Source organism: Mobula birostris, chromosome 22 (genome assembly GCF_030028105.1).
Source record: "Mobula birostris isolate sMobBir1 chromosome 22, sMobBir1.hap1, whole genome shotgun sequence".
Taxonomy (NCBI): domain Eukaryota; kingdom Metazoa; phylum Chordata; class Chondrichthyes; order Myliobatiformes; family Myliobatidae; genus Mobula; species Mobula birostris.
This window is the reverse complement of record NC_092391.1, coordinates 312783-331628: the sequence shown is the minus strand read 5'-3', so window position 1 is coordinate 331628 and position 18846 is coordinate 312783. Positions and strand designations below refer to the sequence as shown.

Here is an 18846-nt window from a genome sequence, read left to right as displayed (position 1 = left end):
GGACATATTGGAGTAGGAATTCTTCTCACTTTTAAAACCTTCCCACTTGCTCGAAATCTCATTGCCTGCAAACAACCTTCTCCAATCAACGTCTGTAATTTCCTGTTGAATATCATCAAAGTTTACCCCCTAATTTAGAACTTTTAACTTTTGGACCTGCTCTCTCAATTTCCATAACTAATTTAAAACTTATAGAACTATGGTCATTGATCCCCAGTGCTCTCCACTATTGCCTCAGTCCACTTGCCCTGTTCTATTTCCCAAACTTGCCCTATCTCCAGTAGGGCTGTCAATATATTGCCTGAGGAAACTTTCCTGAACACACTTAATAAATTCCAAGCTCTTTCTCAGCCCTTTGCACTTAGAGCACTCCCAATCTAGGTTAGGAAAATTTAAATCCTCTACAAAGACAACTCTATTATTCTGCATGTAACATGTTGGACAGTAATACAGTTATCATATTAGAAGGTGCCAAATTTATTCCATATTTATTGAACTATTGCCATGATTCTTAGCAGCAGGTACAGCAAGTTCATACCACTATGATTTTGTTGCTAAGCTTATTGACAAGGAGTGACATCAGATGTGAGATAAATTTCTTCATTCATTTTTATGCATGCGCATATCTGCACCTAGAAGCTCAAAGGCATCATGGGTTCTTATCCATTGTTTTAATTCATTTGAAAACTCATTAAAAATGAATCATAATATTACACTTTCCTGGCTTATTTCATATCCCCGGGAAATTCATATTGGCACTAATGAATGAGAGCTATTCTTGTTTCATTTCCTGATATGATATGAATGTGAAGGCTGCCAAGTCATCTTCATTCTCCAGCCAGTAATCTTTCATGGATAACTAGATTCTACTGCTGTGTGGCTAGACCTGGGACACCTGTCCAGGACGATAACTAGCTGCTTTCACCTTCAAGCCTCACTGATCTCTGGAGACTTAGCCAGAGTCGTGGACTGCCTCTCCTGTCTTCTCCTTCATTGTTTCTGGCTGTGTCTGACATTTCCTTTCTTAAATTAATGTTAGTACACTCACAATTGCTTGTTGCTGTCACTTACAGTAAGTGGATACTTAATTCCTTTGGATTGATCGTGATAGTTTCATGAAGGATATACAGTACTGTGCAATAAGTTCTAGGCACATATATAGCTAGGGTGTCTAAGACTTTTGCCCAGTACTGTATGTGTACACTTGCACTCCGTTGTTAGTGGTATTTTCTCTTTCTTCCCCTCTTTTCCAAAAGGTTGGATTTTGATTACCTCACTTTGGTATACTAGAATTTCAGGACACAAAAGTTATCTGATTTTCTGCATTAGGGTCATAGAAACTTACAGCATAGAAGGAGGCTATTTGGCCCATATGATCATACTGGAAAAAGGTGAGGACTGATTTTGCAGATGTTAGAAGCAATGTGTAGCTATCTTCTTTCTTCTTAACCCCATCATCCCTATTTACAAATTACAATAGTGTGTAGTGTGTGTCAGCCCAATTAATTACAAATTTTTAACAATTTTTCTGTGGAATATGAAAATATTACAGCACTTGCATGCAACATTCTCATTAAAATAACTGGATATCAAGCAAAGTGCTGAGGTTTCTTTTGTTGTTAGGTTCATTCTGGAAAATCGTGTAGCTTGTGAAATCGCATTGTACTATGTTCTGCACATCACAAAACAGAGGAATAAGAATGCTATTCTCCGGTTACTGCCTTCATTGGGTGAGTATCTGCGCTGACAAAAAGGCAATTATTTTGCGACGATTCCTGCCAGCTCTGCAATAAAGTTGATAGATAAAGTAATGTTTGATCTTGTGCTTCTGTGCTGTAATGTCTCAGAGGCATGAATATAGGAACATAAGTTAAAATTCCACTGTGACCATATGGATTTTCCCAAGGTACACTGGTTTCCTCCCACATGCAAGATAAATGGGTGATTGTCAGGAGAGGGAAGGGAGAATGTCAGATTGTAGAGAGCATCCCTGTGGCCATCCTATTCACAATAAGTACTTCATTTTGAGTACTATTTGGTGGGGGGAGGCTACCTGTGGGAAGCAACAATGGCACAGAATCTGTCCCTGTGGCTCAGAAGGGTAGGGAACTGAAGAGGAGGGCAGCAGTAATAGGAGACTCTATAGTTAGGGGGACAGATAGGTGATTCTTTGGGCACAAAGAGGAAACACAGATGGTAGCTTGCCTATCGGGTGCCAAGGTCTGCGATGTCTCTGTATGTGTCCATATTATCCTGAAGAGGGAAGGTGACCAGCCAGAAGTCATGGTACATACTGCTACCAATATGATAGATAAAAAAAGGGTGTAAGTCCTGAAAAAAGAATACAGGAAGTTAGGAAGGGAGTTGAGAAGCAGGACCTCAAGGGTAGTAATCTCGGGGTTGCTGCCTGTGCCATGCGACAGTGAGGATAGGAATAGAAAGAGGTGGCAGATAAATGTATGCCTGAAGAATTGGAGCAGGGGGCAGATGTGACCTTTACAAAAGGGATGGGTTGCACTTGAATGTGACAGGGACCAATATTCTTGCAGGCAGGTTTACTGGAGCTGTTGGGAGTGCTTTAAACTAATATGGCAGGGGGCGGAAACCAGGATGATAGAGCTGGAGGATGAGCCACCAGGTTTACAAGTAGATGATGGATGTAACATGAATGAAGAGAAGGACAAGCCAATGATTGACAAATGCAGACAGAGCAAAGAGTTAAATTATACCACAGATTCAAAATTCAAAAGGGCAAAGAATGTGGGACTGAAGGTCCTGTATTTAAATGTGCATAGCATTCGGAATAAGGTGGACAAATTATTACAGATTCATCAATATGACGTTGTGGGCAACACAGAGTCATGGCTGAAAGAAGGCTATAGATGGAAGCTATGGAACATCACAGAATACACTTTGTATCGGAAGAACAACCAGGAGGCAGAGGTGGTGGTGTGGTCTATTGATAAAAGATGGAATTACATCTTTAGAAAGAGGTGACATCAGGTCAGAGAATGTTGAATCTTTGTGGGTGGAGTTAGGTAGTAGTGAGTGGAGTTTAAAAAAACCCACTATGGGTACTACCTCCAAATAGTAGCCAAGATGTGGGGTTGAGATTGCAACGGGAGCTGGAAAAGGCATGTAATAAAGATAATGACACAATTGTAATGTATGCAAGTGGATTAGGAAAATCAGGTTAGTGTCAGTTCGCAAGAGAGGAAATTTGTTGAATGCCTATAAGATGGCTCTTTAAAGTACTTGTGCTTGAGCCTATTCAGGGGAAAAGCTATCTTAGAGTGGATGTTGTGTAATAACCCAGATCTTATTAGGGAGCTTAATGTAAAGGAACCCTTAGGAGACAAGGATCATAATATGATTGAATTCATACTACAATTTGAGAGGAAAAAGCATAAGTCACATGTATCAGTATCATGATGGAATAAAGGGGATTACAGAGGCATGAGGGAGGAGCTTGCCCAGTTGGATTAGAGGAAGATACCGGCAAGGATGATAGCAGAGCAGAGAAGGCTGAAGTTTTTGAGAATAGTTCACAAGGCGCCGTATAGATATGTCCCACAATGGAGGGAATTATTAGGTTTATAAAAGATGTCGATTGACAGAAATGGACTAAGTGTTTATATCAAGTGAGGGGCACCTGGAATGCCCACCTCTACCAGGGTGGCAGTGGAGGCAAATATGACAGAGGCATTTAAGAGGTTCTTTGATCAGCTCATGTGTATGCAAAGGATCGTGGACATTGCATATACAAAAGGGATTATTAGGCATTTAGTTACTGGATTAATGTCACAGGCCGAAGAGTCTGTTCCTGTACTATACTGTTCTAAATCCCATTTACCTTACCCGTCGGGTCACCGCTCAACCTCCACTGCTCTAAAGGAAACAATCCACATTTGTCCAATCTCTCTTTAATGCTGAACCACAAACAGCAGAGGTCCCAGTACTGATCCTTGCAAACACTATGAGACATAGGCTTCCAGTCAGAATAACACCCTTCCAAGCATTACCCTCTAACTGCTATGGCCAAGCCGTTTTGGAACATGGAATAGTACACCATAGGAGCAAGCCTTTTGGCCCATAATGTTGAGCTCAGCTCATTAAATTAGTTATAACATACCCATTAAACTAATCCCTTCAGTTTATACAGTTCCCGTATCCTTACAATTCCTGCACATTCATGTTAGAAACATAGAAAACCTACAGCACAATACAGGCCCTTCGGCCCACAAAGTTGTGCCGAACATGTCCCTACCTTGGAAATTACTAGGCTTCCCCATAGCCCTCTATCTTTCTAAGCTCTATGTACCTATCCAAAAGTCTCTTAAAAGACTCTATCATATCTGCCTCCACCACCATTGCCAGCAGCCCATTCCACGCACTCACCACTCTCTGCGTAAAAAAACTTAGCCTGACATCTCCTCTGTACCTTCTCTCCAGCACCTTAAGCCTGTACACACGAGGAAATCTGCAGATTCTGGAATTTCAAGCAACACACGTAAAAATTGCTGGTGAATGCAGCAGGCCAGGCAGCATCTATAGGAAGAGGTGCAGTCAACATTTCGACCCAAGACCCTTTGTCAGGATTAACTGAAAGAAGAGATAGTAAGAGATTTGAAAGGGGGAGGGGGAGATCCGAAATGATAGGAAAAGACAGGAGGGGGAGGGATGAAGCTAAGAGCTGGAAAGTTGATTGGCAAAAGGGATATGAGAGGATCATGCTACGGGAGGCCTAGGGAGAAAGAAAGGGGGAGGGAGGAATCCTAGAGGATGGGTTAGGGGTATAGTGAGAGGGACAGAGGGAGAGAAAGAGAGAGGGGAAAAAAAAATATAATAATAATAAATAAATAACGGATGGGGTACGAAGGGTAGTTGGGGCATTAATGGAAGTCAGAAAAGTCAATGTTCATGCCATCAGGTTGGAGGCTACCCAGACGGAATATGCGGTGTTCCTCCAACCTGAGTGTGGTTTCATCTTGACAGTAGAGGAGGCCATGGATAGACATATCAGAATGGGAATGGGACGTGGAATTAAAATGTGTGGCCAATGGGAGATCCTGCTTTCTCTGGCTGACAGAGCGTAAGTGTCCAGCGAAATGGTCTCCCAGTCTGTGTCGGGTCTCGCCAATATATAGAAGGCCACATTGGGAGCACCGGACACAGTATATCACCCCAGCCGACTCACAGGTGAAGTGTTGCCTCACCTGGAAGGACTGTCTGGGGCCCTGAATGTTGGTAAGGGAGGAAGTGTAAGAGCATGTGTAGTACTTGTTCCGCTTACAAGGATAAGTGCCGGGAGGGAGATCAGTGGGGAGGGATAGGGGGGATGAGTGGACAAGGGAGTCGCGTAGGGAGTGATCCCTGCGGAAAGCAGAGAGCGGTGGGGAGGGAAAGATGTGCTTAGTGGTGGGATCCCATTGGAGGTGGCAGAAGTTATGGAGAATTTTATGTTGGACCTGGAGGCTGGTGGGGTGGTAGGTGAGGACAAGGGGAACCCTATTCCTAGCTGGGTGGCGGGAGGATGGGGTGAGAGCAGATGTGCATGAAATGGGAGAGATGCGTTTTGAGAGCAGAGTTGATGGTTGAGGAAGGGAAGCCCCTTTCTTTAAAAAAGGAGGACATCTCCTTCGTCCCGGAATGAAAAGTCTCATCCTGAGAGCAGATGCAGCGGAGACGGAGGAATTGCGAGAAGGGGATGGCATTTTTGCGAGAGACAGAGTGAGAAGAGGAATAGTCCAGGTAGCTGTGAGATTCCGTAGGCTTACAGTAGACATCAGTAGATAAGCTGTCTGCAGAGATAGAGACAGAAAGGGAGGGAGGTGTCAGAAATGGACCAGGTAAAATTGAGGGCAGGGTGAAAATTGGAGGCAAAGTTAATAAAATCAACGAGCTCAGCATGCATGCAGGAAGCAGCGCCAATGCAGTCGTCGATGTAGCACGGGAAAAGTGGGGGACAGATACCAGTATAGGCTTGGAACATAGATTGTTCCACAAAGCCAACAAAAAGGCAGGCATAGCTGGGACCCATATGGGTGCCCATGGCTACACCTTTAGTTTGGAGGAAGTGGAAGGAGGCAAAGGAGAGGTTTTTAAGAGTAAGGACTAATTCCAGTATACGGAGCAAAGCATCCTTCCTGTAGTGAGGCGACCAGAACTGAGCACAGTACTCCAAGTGGGGTCTGACTCATGAACACCCCTATTGTGTTTGCCTCCACTAGCATCCTGGGCAGCACGTTCCAGGCCCCACCATTCTAAAAATACTTGCTTTGAACTAACTCCCCTCCCCTCCATCTTAAATACATGTCCCTTTGGCATTAGATATTTCACCTGTCTGTCTATGCCTCTCATAATCCTAGAAAGCTTTTATGAGATCTCCCCTCAGCCTTTGCTGTTACAGAGAAAACAACCCAAGCTTATCCAACCTTTCCTCGCAGTAATTTTGAATCCAATCTACCAGGTCGCCATAGATACCATATACATAAATATTTTGGGACCTTGTCGAATGTTTTTGTGAAGTTCATGCAGACAATATCCACTGTCCTACCCTCATCAATCATCTTCCTCAATTCCTCAAAAATATTAAATTGAGTTTATGAGGAAGGTCCTCCACTACACAAAGCTGTGCTGACTATACTTGAGTACATGATTTTCCAAATATCAGTAAATCTGGTCCCTAAAAAATCTTCAGCGATTTTCCTACCACTGATATAAGGTTCAGCAGCCTATAATTTACTGGATTATTCCAATTTGTCTTCTTGAACAAAAGAACATTAATGGATATTCTTCAGAAATCTGGATCATTACCTGTGGCTGAAGCAGATACAAAGATCTTTGTCAAGGCTCCAGCAGTCCCGTTCTTGCCTGCCCCAATCCTTTGAGATAGATCTGCTAGCCCTGGGGTCTATAGCCTTAATGTTTTTCAGAAAACCCAATGCCACCACATTAGTAATATCAACATGGTCTTCCTCATGACCTTGATCTCACTTTTTCCTTTGTGAAATTCATTTAAAATATTAGAATTTGTTTTTATGTAACTGTTGAGGCAGTATTTCTAATCAGCATTTGGGATATAATGATTCAGTTGAGGCAGTACTTACAATCGGCATTTGGGGTATATCCTTCTTACTGAAATTGTAAATACATTTTAAAAATTAATTGAGACTAGCTGCTTAAATGTTCTTTGTATTTCATTGCAGTGGAAACCTACAATGGCATGGCATTTAGCGACATTTTCTTACACCTATTCACCAGCCATTTAACTCTGTTGACAGAGGAATTTACTGAAGAGGACTTCTGCACTGCTCTTTTTGATGGCTTCATCCTTGCAACTTTCTCCAGGTAAAACAAAATGAAAAATGTGAATCAAAGGATATTTTCTAACAAGATCTGCAGTTACAGAACAATTACTGCAGCTCAGGTTGAAGTTTTGTAAAATTGAAGTTAAAAGTAGTTTGTGTGGAGTATAACATAAATGATCTTTGTCTAGAATCTTCCTATATGTAATTGAAGGTGATTGCCTCTTTGGAATTTATGGGATTCATTACCTAACCGAATTATGAAAGTACTTTCATTTGTAAAATAAAGGGTTAGGGTGTCAGGTGGTGTGAGTAAAATTCTCTCCACTTCCTGGTGGCAGAGTCACAATAAGAAAAATGATTGAGATCTTTGGAGGGTAATCTTAGCCTGGTGCATTCCTGCAGGATTTCCTGAGAGCTGTGTCCTCAGTTCAGTGTAACATGTCTTATCCGGCTAAGACCAAAGGGTTTTGGTCTGAAACATTGACTGTTGCTCTCCATTGATGTTGCCTGAGCTGCTGAGTTCCTCCAGTATTTTGTCTGTTTCTCTGGATTTCCAGCAGTTCTTAGAACATAGAAATTTACAGCACATTACAGGCCCTTCGGTTGATTCACAATATTGTGCCAACCATGTAACCTACTCTAAAGACTGCCTAGAATTTCCCTAGCGCCGGGATCCCCAACCTTTTGAGCACCGCGGACTGGTTTAATATTGACGATATTCTTGTGGACCGGCCTACGGGGTGTGGGGGGCTGTTCAAGTTCAACAGTGTGTGACAGGGAATGAGAAAAGGCGCAGCTGACTCATATCGTTTCATACCACCAAATCATATCGTTTCCTCGCGGCCCGGTAGCACATGCTCGTGGCCCGGTGGTTGGGGGACCACTGCCCTAGCACATAGCCCTCTCTTTTTCTAAGCTCCATGTACCTATCTATGAGGCTCTTAAAATACCCTATTGTATCCGCTTCCACCACTGCTGCTGGCAGTGCATTAAACACACCCACCACTCTCTGTGTGAAAAACTTACCCCTGACAACCCTTTGGTACCTATTGCCAAGCACCTTAAAATTATGCTGCCTCGTGTTAGCCATTTCATCCCTGGGAAAAAGCCTCTGGCTATCCACACGATCAATGCCTCTCATCATCTTATACACCTCTATCAGGTCACCTCTCATCCTCTGCCACTCCAAGAAGAAAAGGCCAAGTTCACTCAACCTATTCTCATAAGGCAACATCCTTGTAAATCTCCTCTGCACTCTCTCTATAGTATCCATCTTGTGTTTATATCCTTGGTCCAATATTGTTAAGTTCTTCCATGAAAGATCTCTTTTCTCCCATATGGTCGAAGTTGGGATTTTCAGTGACTTTATGATCCTCAATTTTATTTTCTTAATGTCCTTAACAGGGTTGACAGTGAACAAATGAGTAATTAAATTATTGTGACAGAAAATTAATACTCATCCAAGCATCAATTTGTCTGTTTGAAACTTGGATGAGTATTGATTTGTGCACAATAGGTGGACAGGCCAAATAGAGAGGGGAGAGGTCAAACAGAGAGAGGAGAGGTCAAACTGGATCTAGTACTATACAATAAGAAAAATGGTTGAGATCAGGTGACATCTCTAGGTGAGTGAACAATTTAGAGACTGTGACCACAACTAGCCTTAGATAGGAGTAAGAGTCGACAGTATGACAAAGCACTTCATTGGGGGAAAATAATTAATTATACTATTAGGCAGGAACTTGGGAGTGTAAATTGGGAATAGACGTTCTCAGGAAAATGTAGAGGCACAGGCATCAATCCAGAAATTACTACCCTGGAGGGTATTACTACCCTGGAGAAATTACTATCCTGCTTCTCAGTTATCTGCCTAGCTATCTATTTCAGGACCTCTTTGCTTTTCCTTCCTATGCCATTGCTGCTGGATAATGGAAAAAGGAAGCATAATTAAGGAAGCAAATATCAGACAGAGCTCTTCGGAATGAAAAGGTAGCCAGGAAGGAGCTTTAGAAGGAACCTACGAGAGGTAGAAGGGAACATAAGACTGCCTTGGTGAGTAGGATTAAGGAAAACCTCAAGCCATTCTACACATAGTAAAGAACAGGAGGATGACAAGAATGAGGGTAGGACTAGGTTGGGATAAAAGAAGAAACGTGCCTGATGTTGAAAGAGGCAGGGAGGTTCTTAATACCTTGCCTCATTATTCACCAGTAGAGAGGGACCTTGATGATCAATGTGAAGTCTGTGCAGAACAGGCTAATATGCTGAAACATGTCGAGGTTAAGAAAGAGGATGTGCTGAAACTTTTGAAAAACTCTAGACTAAATAAATCTATGAAAAGCAAAGGAAAAGACTATTGCACAGTTGACAATGATCTGTGCTTCCTAAGTGGCCACAGGAGTTTTACCAGAACATTGGAGGATGGCAAATGTTATTCCATTGTCCTAGAAAGGAGAATTATGTCAGTGGTGGGAAAACTATTGGATAGGATTCTGAGAGATAGGACTTAACGATATTTACAAAGCATGAAACCAAAGGGGACCGATATCTTTGTGGGCAGATTTTAAACTTATTAGGCATAAGAGTGAGAACCAGATTGATAGGGCGCTGAGGATGGGGCAGTAGGTATATAACTAGATGTAGTAAGACAGTAAGAAGGGACAGGCAAATGATAGGGCAAATTGCAGTCAGTGAGTTGAGTTCAAGTGTACCATGGGGACAAAATAGACAAGGGGGATGAATACAGAACTGAAGATGTTATATTTGAATACATGCAGTATACAGAATAAGGTACATGATATTGTAACACAATTAGAGATTTGCAGGTATGATGTTGATACATCACTGAGTTGTGGCTGAAGCGTAGTTTGCAGCTTAACATCCAAGGGTACACATTATATTCAAAGCAACACACATCAAAGTTGCTGGTGAAATCAGCAGGCCAGGCAGCATCTCTAGGAAGAGGTACAGTCGACGTTTCGGGCCGAGACCCTTCATCAGGACTAACTGAAGGAAGAGCTAGTAAGAGATTTGAAAGTGGGAGGGAGAGGGGGAGATCCAAAATGATAGGAGAAGACAGGAGGGAGAGGGATGGAGCCAAGAGCTGGACAGGTGATTGGCAAAAGGGATATGAGAGGATCATGGGACAGGAGGCCCAGGGAGAAGGAAAAGAGGGAGGGGGGGAAAAACCCAGAGGATGGGCAAGGGGTATAGTCAGAGGGACAGAGGGAGAAAAAGGAGAGAGAGAGAAAGAATGTGTGTATATAAATAAATAACAGATGGGGTACAAGGGGGAGGTGGGCATTAGCGGAAGTTAGAGAAGTCAGTGTTCATGCCATCAGGTTGGAGGCTACCCAGACGGACTATAAGGTGTTGTTCCTCCAACCTGTGGCTTCATCCTTACAGTAGAGGAGGCCATGGATAGACATATCAGAATGGGAATGGGATGTGGAATTAAAATGTGTGGCCACTTGGAGATCCTGCTTTCTCTGGCGGACAGAGCGTAGGTGTTCAGCAAAACGATCTCCCAGTCTGCGTTGGGTGTCGCCAATATATAGAAAGCCACATCGGGAGCACCGGACGCAGTATATCACCCCAGTCGACTCACAGGTGAAGTGTCGCCTCACCTGGAAGGACTGTCTGGGGCCCTGAATGGTGGTAAGGCAGGAAGTGTAAGGGCATGTGTAGCACTTGTTCCGCTTACAAGAATAAGTGCCGGAAGGGAGATCAGTGGGGAGGGATGGGGGGGACGAATAGACAAAGGAGTCGCGTAGGGAGCGATCCCTGTGGAAAGCGGGGTGGGGGGAGGGAAAGATGTGCTTAGTGGTGGGATCCTGTTGGAGGTGGCGGAAGTTACGGAGAATAATATGTTGGACCCGGAGGCTGGTGGGGTGGTAGGTGAGGATCAGGGGAACCCTATTCCTAGCGGGGTGGCAGGAGGATGGAGTGAGAGCAGACGTGCGTGAAATGGGGGAGATGCGTTTGAGAGCAGAGTTGATGGTGGAGGAAGGGAAGCCCCTTTCTTTAAAAAAGGAGGACATCTCCCTCGTCCTGGAATGAAAAGCCTCATCCTGAGAGCAGATACAGCGGAGACAGAGGAATTGCGAGAATGGGATGGCATTTTTGCAAGAGACAGAGTGAGAAGAGGAATAGTCCAGATAGCTGTGAGAGTCAGTAGGCTTATAGTAGACATCAGTAGATAAGCTGTATCCAGAGATAGAGACAGAAAGACCTAGAAAGGGAAGAGAGGTGTCGGAAATGGACCAGGTAAACTTGAGGGCGGGGTGAAAGTTGGAGGCAAAGGTAATGAAGTCAACGAGCTCAACATGCGTGCAGAAAGCAGCACTAATGCAGTCGTCGACGTAGCGAAGGAAAACTGGGGGGCAGATACCAGTATAGATTTGGAACATAGATTGTTCCACAAAGCCAACAAAAAGACAGGCATAGCTCAGACCCATAGGGGTGCCCATAGCTACACCTTAAGTTTGGAGGAAATGAGAGGAGCCAAAGGAGAAATTATTAAGAGTAAGGACTAATTCCACTAGACGGAGCAGGGTGGTGGTAGAGGGGAACTGATTAGGTCTGGAATCCAAAAAGAAGCGGAGAGCTTTGAGACCTTCCTGATGGGGGATGGAAGTATATAGGGACTGGACATCCATGGTGAAAATAAAACGGTGGGGGCCAGGGAACTTAAAATCATCGAAAAGTTTAAGAGCATGAGAAGTGTAACGAACATAGGTAGGAAGGGATTGAACAAGGGGTGATAAAACCGTGTCGAGGTATGCAGAAACGAGTTCGGTGGGGCAGGAGCAAGCTGAGACAATAGGTCTGCCAGGACAGGCAGGTTTGTGGATCTTGGGTAGGAGGCAGAAACGGGAAGTGCGAGGTGTGGGAACTATAAGGTTGGTAGCAGTGAATGGGAGATCCCCTGAGCGGATGAAGTCGGTGATGGTGTGGGAGACAATGGACTGGTGCTCTTTAGTGGGGTCACGAAGCTTCCTGCACGCGTGCTAAGCTTGTTGACTTCATTAACTTTGCCTCCAACTTTCACCTTGCCCTCAAGTTTACCTGGTCCATTTCCGACACCTCCCTCCCCTTTCTAGATCTTTCTGTCTCTATCTCTGGAGGCAGCTTATCTACTGATGTCTACTATAAGCCTACTGACTCTCACAGCTATCTGGACTATTCCGCTTCTCCCTCCGTCTCTTGTAAAAACGCCATCCCCTTCTTGCAACTCCTCAGTCTCCGCCGCATCTGCTCTCAAGATAAGGCTTTTCACTTCAGGACGAGGGAGATGTCCTCCTTTTTTAAAGAAAGGGGCTTCCCTTCCTCCACCATCAACTCTGCTCTCAAACGCATCTTCCCCATTTCACGCACATCTGCTCTTACTCCATCCTCCCGCCACACCACGAGGAATAGAGTTCCCCTGATCCTCACCTACCACCCCACCAGCCTCCGGGTCCAACATATTATTCTCCATAACTTCTGCCACCTCCAATGGGATCCCACCACTAAACACATCTTTCCCTCCCACTCCCCCGCTTTCCGCAGGGATCGCTCCCCACGCGACTCCCTTGTCTATTCGTCCCCCCATCCCGCCCCACTGATCTCCCTCCTGGCACTTATCCTTGTAAGCGGAACAAGTACTACACATGCCCTTACACTTCCTCCCTTACCACCATTCAGGGCCCCAGACAGTCCTTCCAGGTGAGGCGACACTTCACCTGTGAGTCGGCTGGGGTAATATACTGCGTCCGGTGCTCCCGATGTTGCCTCCTATATATTGGCGAGACCCGATGCAGACTGGGAGGTCGTTTTGCTGAACACCTACGCTCTGTCCGCCAGAGAAAGCAGGATCTCCCAGTGGCCACACATTTTAATTCCACATCCCATTCCCATTCTGATATGTCTATCCACGGCCTCCTCTACTGTAAAGATGAAGCCACACTCAGGTTGGAGGAACAGCACCTTGTATTCTGTCTGGGTAGCCTCCAACCTGATGGCACGAACACTGACTTCTCTAACTTCTGCTAATGCCCCACTTCCCCCTTGTACCCCATCTGTTATTTATTTATATACACACATTCTTTCTCTCTCTCTCCTTTTTCTCCCTCTGTCCCTCTGACTATACCCCTTGCCCATCCTCTGGTTTTTTCCCCCCCTCCCCCTTTTCCTTCTCCCTAGGCCTCCTGTCCCATGATCCTCTCATATCCCTTTTAGAACATAGAACATAGAACATAGAATAGTACAGCACAGTACAGGCCCTTCGGCCCACAATGTTGTGCCGACCCTCAAACCCTGCCTCCCATATAAGCCCCCATCTTAGATTCCTCCATATACCTGTCTAGTAGTCTCTTAAACTTCACTAGTGTATCTGCCTCCACCACTGACTCAGGCAGTGCATTCCACGCACCAACCACTCTCTGAGTAAAAAACCTTCCTCTAATATCCCCCTTGAACTTCCCACCCCTGACCTGAAAGCCATGTCCTCTTGTATTGAGCAGTGGTGCCCTGGGGAAGAGGTGCTGGCTGTTCACTCTATCTATTCCTCTTATTATCTTGTACACCTGTATCATGTCTCCTCTCATCCTCCTTCTCTCCAAAGAGTAAAGCCCTAGCTTCCTTAATCTCTGATCATAATGCATACTTTCTAAACCAGGCAGCATCCTGGTAAATGTCCTCTGTACCCTTTCCAATGCTTCCACATCCTTCCTACAGTGAGGTGACCAGAAATGGACACAGTACTCCAAGTGTGGTCTAACCAGAGTTTTATAGAGCTGCATCATTACACTGCAACTCTTAAACTCTATCCCTCGACTTATGAAAGCTAACACCCCATAAGCTTTCTAAACTACCCTATCCACCTGTGAGGCAACTTTCAGGGATCTGTGGACATGTACCCCGAGATCCCTCTGCTCCTCCACACTACCAAGTATCCTGCCATTTACTTTGTACTCTGCCTTGGAGTTTGTCCTTCCAAAGTGTACCACCTCACACTTCTCCGGGTTGAACTCCATCTGCCACTTCTCAGCCCACTTCGGCCTCCTATCAATGTCTCTCTGCAATCTTTGACAATCCTCTACACTACCTACAACACCACCAACCTTTGTGTCGTCTGCAAACTTGCTAACCCACCCTTCTACCCTCACATCCAGGTCGTTAATAAAAATCACGAAAAATAGAGGTCCCAGAACAGATCCTTGTGGGACACCACTAGTCACGATCCTCCAATCTGAATGTACTCCCTCCACCACCACCCTCTGCCTTCTGCAGGCAAGCCAATTCTGAATCCACCTGGCCAAACTTACCTGGATCCCATGCCTTCTAACTTTCTGAATAAGCCTACCGTGTGGAACCTTGTCAAATGCCTTACTAAAATCCATATAGATCACATCCACTGCACTACCCTCATCTATATGCCTGGTCACCTCCTCAAAGAACTCTATCAGGCTTGTTAGATACAATCTGCCCTTCACAAAGCCATGCTGACTGTCCCTGATCAGACCATGATTCTCTAAATGCCTATAGATCCTATCTCTAAGAATCTTTTCCAACAGCTTTCCCACCACAGACATAAGGCTCACTGGTCTATAATTACCCGGACTATCCCTACTACCTTTTTTGAACAAGGGAACAACATTTGCCCCCCTCCAATCCTCGGTACCATTCCCGTGGACAACGAGGACATAAAGATCCTAGCCAGAGGCTCAGCAATCTCTTCTCTCGCCTCGTGGAGCAGCCTGGGGAATATTCCGTCAGGCCCCGGGGACTTATCTGTCCGAATGTATTTTAACAACTCCAACACCTCCTCTCCCTTAATATCAACATGCTCCAGAACATCAACCTCACTCATATTGTCCTCACCATCATCAAGTTCCCTCTCATTGGTGAATACTGAAGAGAAGTATTCATTGAGGACCTCGCTCACTTCCACAGCCTCCAGGCACATCTTCCCATCTTTATCTCTAATCGGTCCTACCTTCACTCCTGTCATCCTTTTTTTCTTCACATAATTGAAGAATGCCTTGGGGTTTTCATTTACCCTACTCGCCAAGGCCTTCTCATGCCCCCTTCTTGCTCTTCTCAGCCCCTTAAGCTCCTTTCTTGCTTCCCTATATTCCTCAATAGACCCATCTGATCCTTGCTTCCTAAACCTCATGTATGCTGCCTTCTTCCACCTGACTAGATTTTCCACCTCACTTGTCACCCATGGTTCCTTCACCCTACCATTCTTTATCTTCCTCACCGGGACAAATTTATCCCTTACATCCCGCAAGAGATCTCTAAACATCGACCACACGTCCATAGTACATTTCCCTGCAAAAACATCATCCCAATTCACACCCGCAAGTTCTAGCCTTATAGCTTCATAATTTGCCTTTCGCCAATTAAAAATTTTCCTGTCCTCTTTGATTCTATCCTTTTCCATGATAATTATAAAGGCCAGGGAGCAGTGGTCACTGTCCCCCAGATGCTCACCCACTGAGAGATCTGTGACCTGACCCGGTTCATTACCTAGTACTAGATCTAGTATGGCATTCCCCCGGTCGGCCTGTCCACATACTGTGACAGGAATCCATCCTGGACACACTTAACAAATTCTGCCCCATCTAAACCCTTGGAACTAATCAGGTGCCAATCAATATTAGGGAAGTTAAAGTCACCCATGATAACAACCCTGTTATTTTTGCACCTTTCCAAAATCTGCCTCCCAATCTGCTCTTCTGTATCTCTGCTGCTATCAGGGGGCCTATAGAATACTCCCAACAGAGTAACTGCTCCCTTCTTGTTCCTGACTACCACCCATATTGACTCAAAAGAGGATCCTGCTACATTACCCACCCTTTCTGTAGCTGTAATAGTATCCCTGACCAGTAATGCAACCCCTTCTCTCCTTTTTCCGCCCTCTCTATCCCTTTTAAAGCACTGAAATCCAGGAATATTGAGAATCCATTCCTGCCCTGGTGCCAGCCAAGCCTCTGTAATGGCCACTACGTCATAATTCCATGTATGTATCCAAGCTCTCAGTTTATCACCTTTGTTCCTGATGCTTCTTGCATTGAGGTACACACATTTCAGCCCTTCTACCTTACTGTCTTTACACTGTTTATTCTGCTTCTCTTTCCTCAAAGCCTCTCTGTATGTTAGATCTGGCTTTACTCCATGCACTTCTTTCACTGCTGTATCGCTCTGGGTCCCATCCCCCTCGCAAATTAGTTTAAACCCTCCCAAACCATGCTAGCAAACCTACCTGCAAGGATATTGCTCCCCCTCAAGTTCAGGTGCAACCCATCCAATCTGTACAGGTCCCACCTTCCCCAGAAGAGATCCCAATGATCTAAAAATCTAAAACCCTGCTCCCTGCACCAACTCCTCAGCCACGCATTCAACTGCCATCTCCTCCAATTCTTACCATTTCTGTCATGTAGCTCTGGCAGCAATCCTGAGAACGTCACCCTTGAGGTCCTGTTTTTCAGCCTTCTGCCTAATTCCTGAAACTCACACTTCAGGACCTCATCCCTCTTCCTGCCTATGTCATTGGTCCCAACATGTATCACAACTTCTGGTTGCTTTCCCTCTCGTACCAGGATGTCGTGCACCCGGTCAGAGACATCCCGGACCCTGGCACCCGGGAGGCAACAAACCATGCGGGTGTCCTTCTCACGTCCACAAAATCTCCTGTCTGCTCCCCTGACTATAGAGTCTCCAATGACGACAGCTCTCCTCTTCTCTGTCCCACCCTTCTGCACCACAGGGTCAGGCTCAGTGCCAGAGGCCCTCACCGTGGCTCACACCTGGTCGGTCGGCCCCGCCAACAGTATCCAAGATGGTAAACTTATTATTCAAGGGAATGGCTACAGGGGTGCTCTGCACTACCTGTCTGCTCACCTTCGCTTTCCCCCCTCTGACTGTCACCCAACAACCTGCTTCCGACAGCCTAGGTGTGACTACCTCCCTGTAGCTCTCATCTATGACTGCCTCATTCTCCCTTATGAGTCGAAGGTCATCCAGCTGCTGCTCCTGATTCCTTACACGGTCTTCCAGATCACCCAGCCGTATGCACTTCTGGCAGATGTGACTCTGCGGGAGAGGGACGTTCCCCCAAGACTGCCACATTTCACATGAGAGGCACATCACCGTCTCAGGAGACATTGTAAAAACTAACTGCGAGCTAGCTTGTCCTCCGCCTCTTCTCGTCGAAGCCTCTCAAGTCAAAGCCTCAAAGCTCCACTCCTTCACTGGCCCACTCACGCACTGGCCGATTTTGCCAATCACCTGTCCAGCTCTTGGCTCCATCTCTCCCCCTCCTGTCTTCTCCTATCATTTTGGATCTCCCCCTCCCCTTCCCACTTTCAAATCTCTTACTAGCTCTTCCTTCAGTTAGTCCTGACGAAGGGTCTCGGCCTGAAACGTCGACTGTACCTCTTCCTAGAGATGCTGCCTGGCCTGCTGCATTCACCAGCAACTTTGATGAGTTTTACTTGAATTTCCAGCATCTGCGGAATTGCTCGTGTTTATATTGAAAGGACAGGCAGGTTGGCAGAGGGGGTGGCGTGGCTTAGTTTGCAAAAAAATGAAATCAAGTCTTTAGAAAGTCGTATAGGATTGGAAGACGTAGAATCCTATGGGTAGAGTTAAGAAACTGCAAGGGTAAAAAAGACTCAGATGGGAGTTGTATATCGTCTCTGTACTGCAGCCAAAATGTGGGATACAAATTGCAATGGGAGATAGAAAAGGGATGTAAAAAAGGAAATGTTGGCAGGTAGATTGGGAAAATCCGGTTGGTACTGGACCCCAAGAGAGAGAATTTGTAGAGTGCCTACAAGATGGGTTTTTAGAACAGTTTGTGGATGAACCCACTAGGGGAAAGACAATTCTGGATTGGGTGTAGTGTAATGAAGCAAATTTGATTAGGGAGTTTAAGATAAAGGAACCCTTGGGTAGCATGAATGATAGATAGCATAGAACATAGAATAGTACAGCACAGTACAGGCCCCTCAGCCCACAATGTTGTGCCGACCCTTAAACCCTACCTCCCATATAACCCCTCACCAGGCAATTTGAGAGGGAAGAAATAAAGTCAAATGTGTCAGTATTACATTGGAGTAAAGGGAATTACAGAAGCATGAGCGAGGAGTTGGCCAAAGTTGACTGGAAGGGAGCGCTAGCTGGGATGATGGTCGAACAACAGTTGGAGTTTCTGGGGACATCTTGGAAGGCACAAGGTAGATACATCCCAAAGGGAGGATGAGGAAACAAGGGAAGTCAAAGGCAGCATAAAAGCAGAGGACTTAAAATGGAGCAAAAATTAGTGGGAATTTTGAGAATTGGAAAGCTTTTATAAAAACAACAGAAGGCAACTAAAAGGGCATAAAGAGTGAAAAAATGTAATTTGAGCATAGAACATAGAAATCTACAGCACATTACATGCCCCTCATGTAACCTACTCTACAAGCTGCCAAGAATTACCCTACTGTATAGCCGTCTATTTTTCTAAGCTCCATTTACCTATCTATTGTATCTGCCTCCACCACCA

The 18846-nt window shown here is 45.2% G+C and overlaps 1 protein-coding gene across 2 annotated transcripts in view; it reads left to right on the top strand.

Moving 5' to 3' along the window:
- The window catches only part of nelfb (negative elongation factor complex member B), a 122048-nt gene that overhangs the window by 86876 nt on the left and 16326 nt on the right, over positions 1 to 18846 (top strand). For both annotated transcript variants that reach the window (XM_072239887.1, XM_072239889.1), the window contains exons 10-11: positions 1624 to 1730; positions 7209 to 7350. In XM_072239887.1, coding sequence (XP_072095988.1) covers positions 1624 to 1730; positions 7209 to 7350 — 249 coding nt within the window. The remainder of the gene's footprint in view (positions 1 to 1623; positions 1731 to 7208; positions 7351 to 18846) is intronic.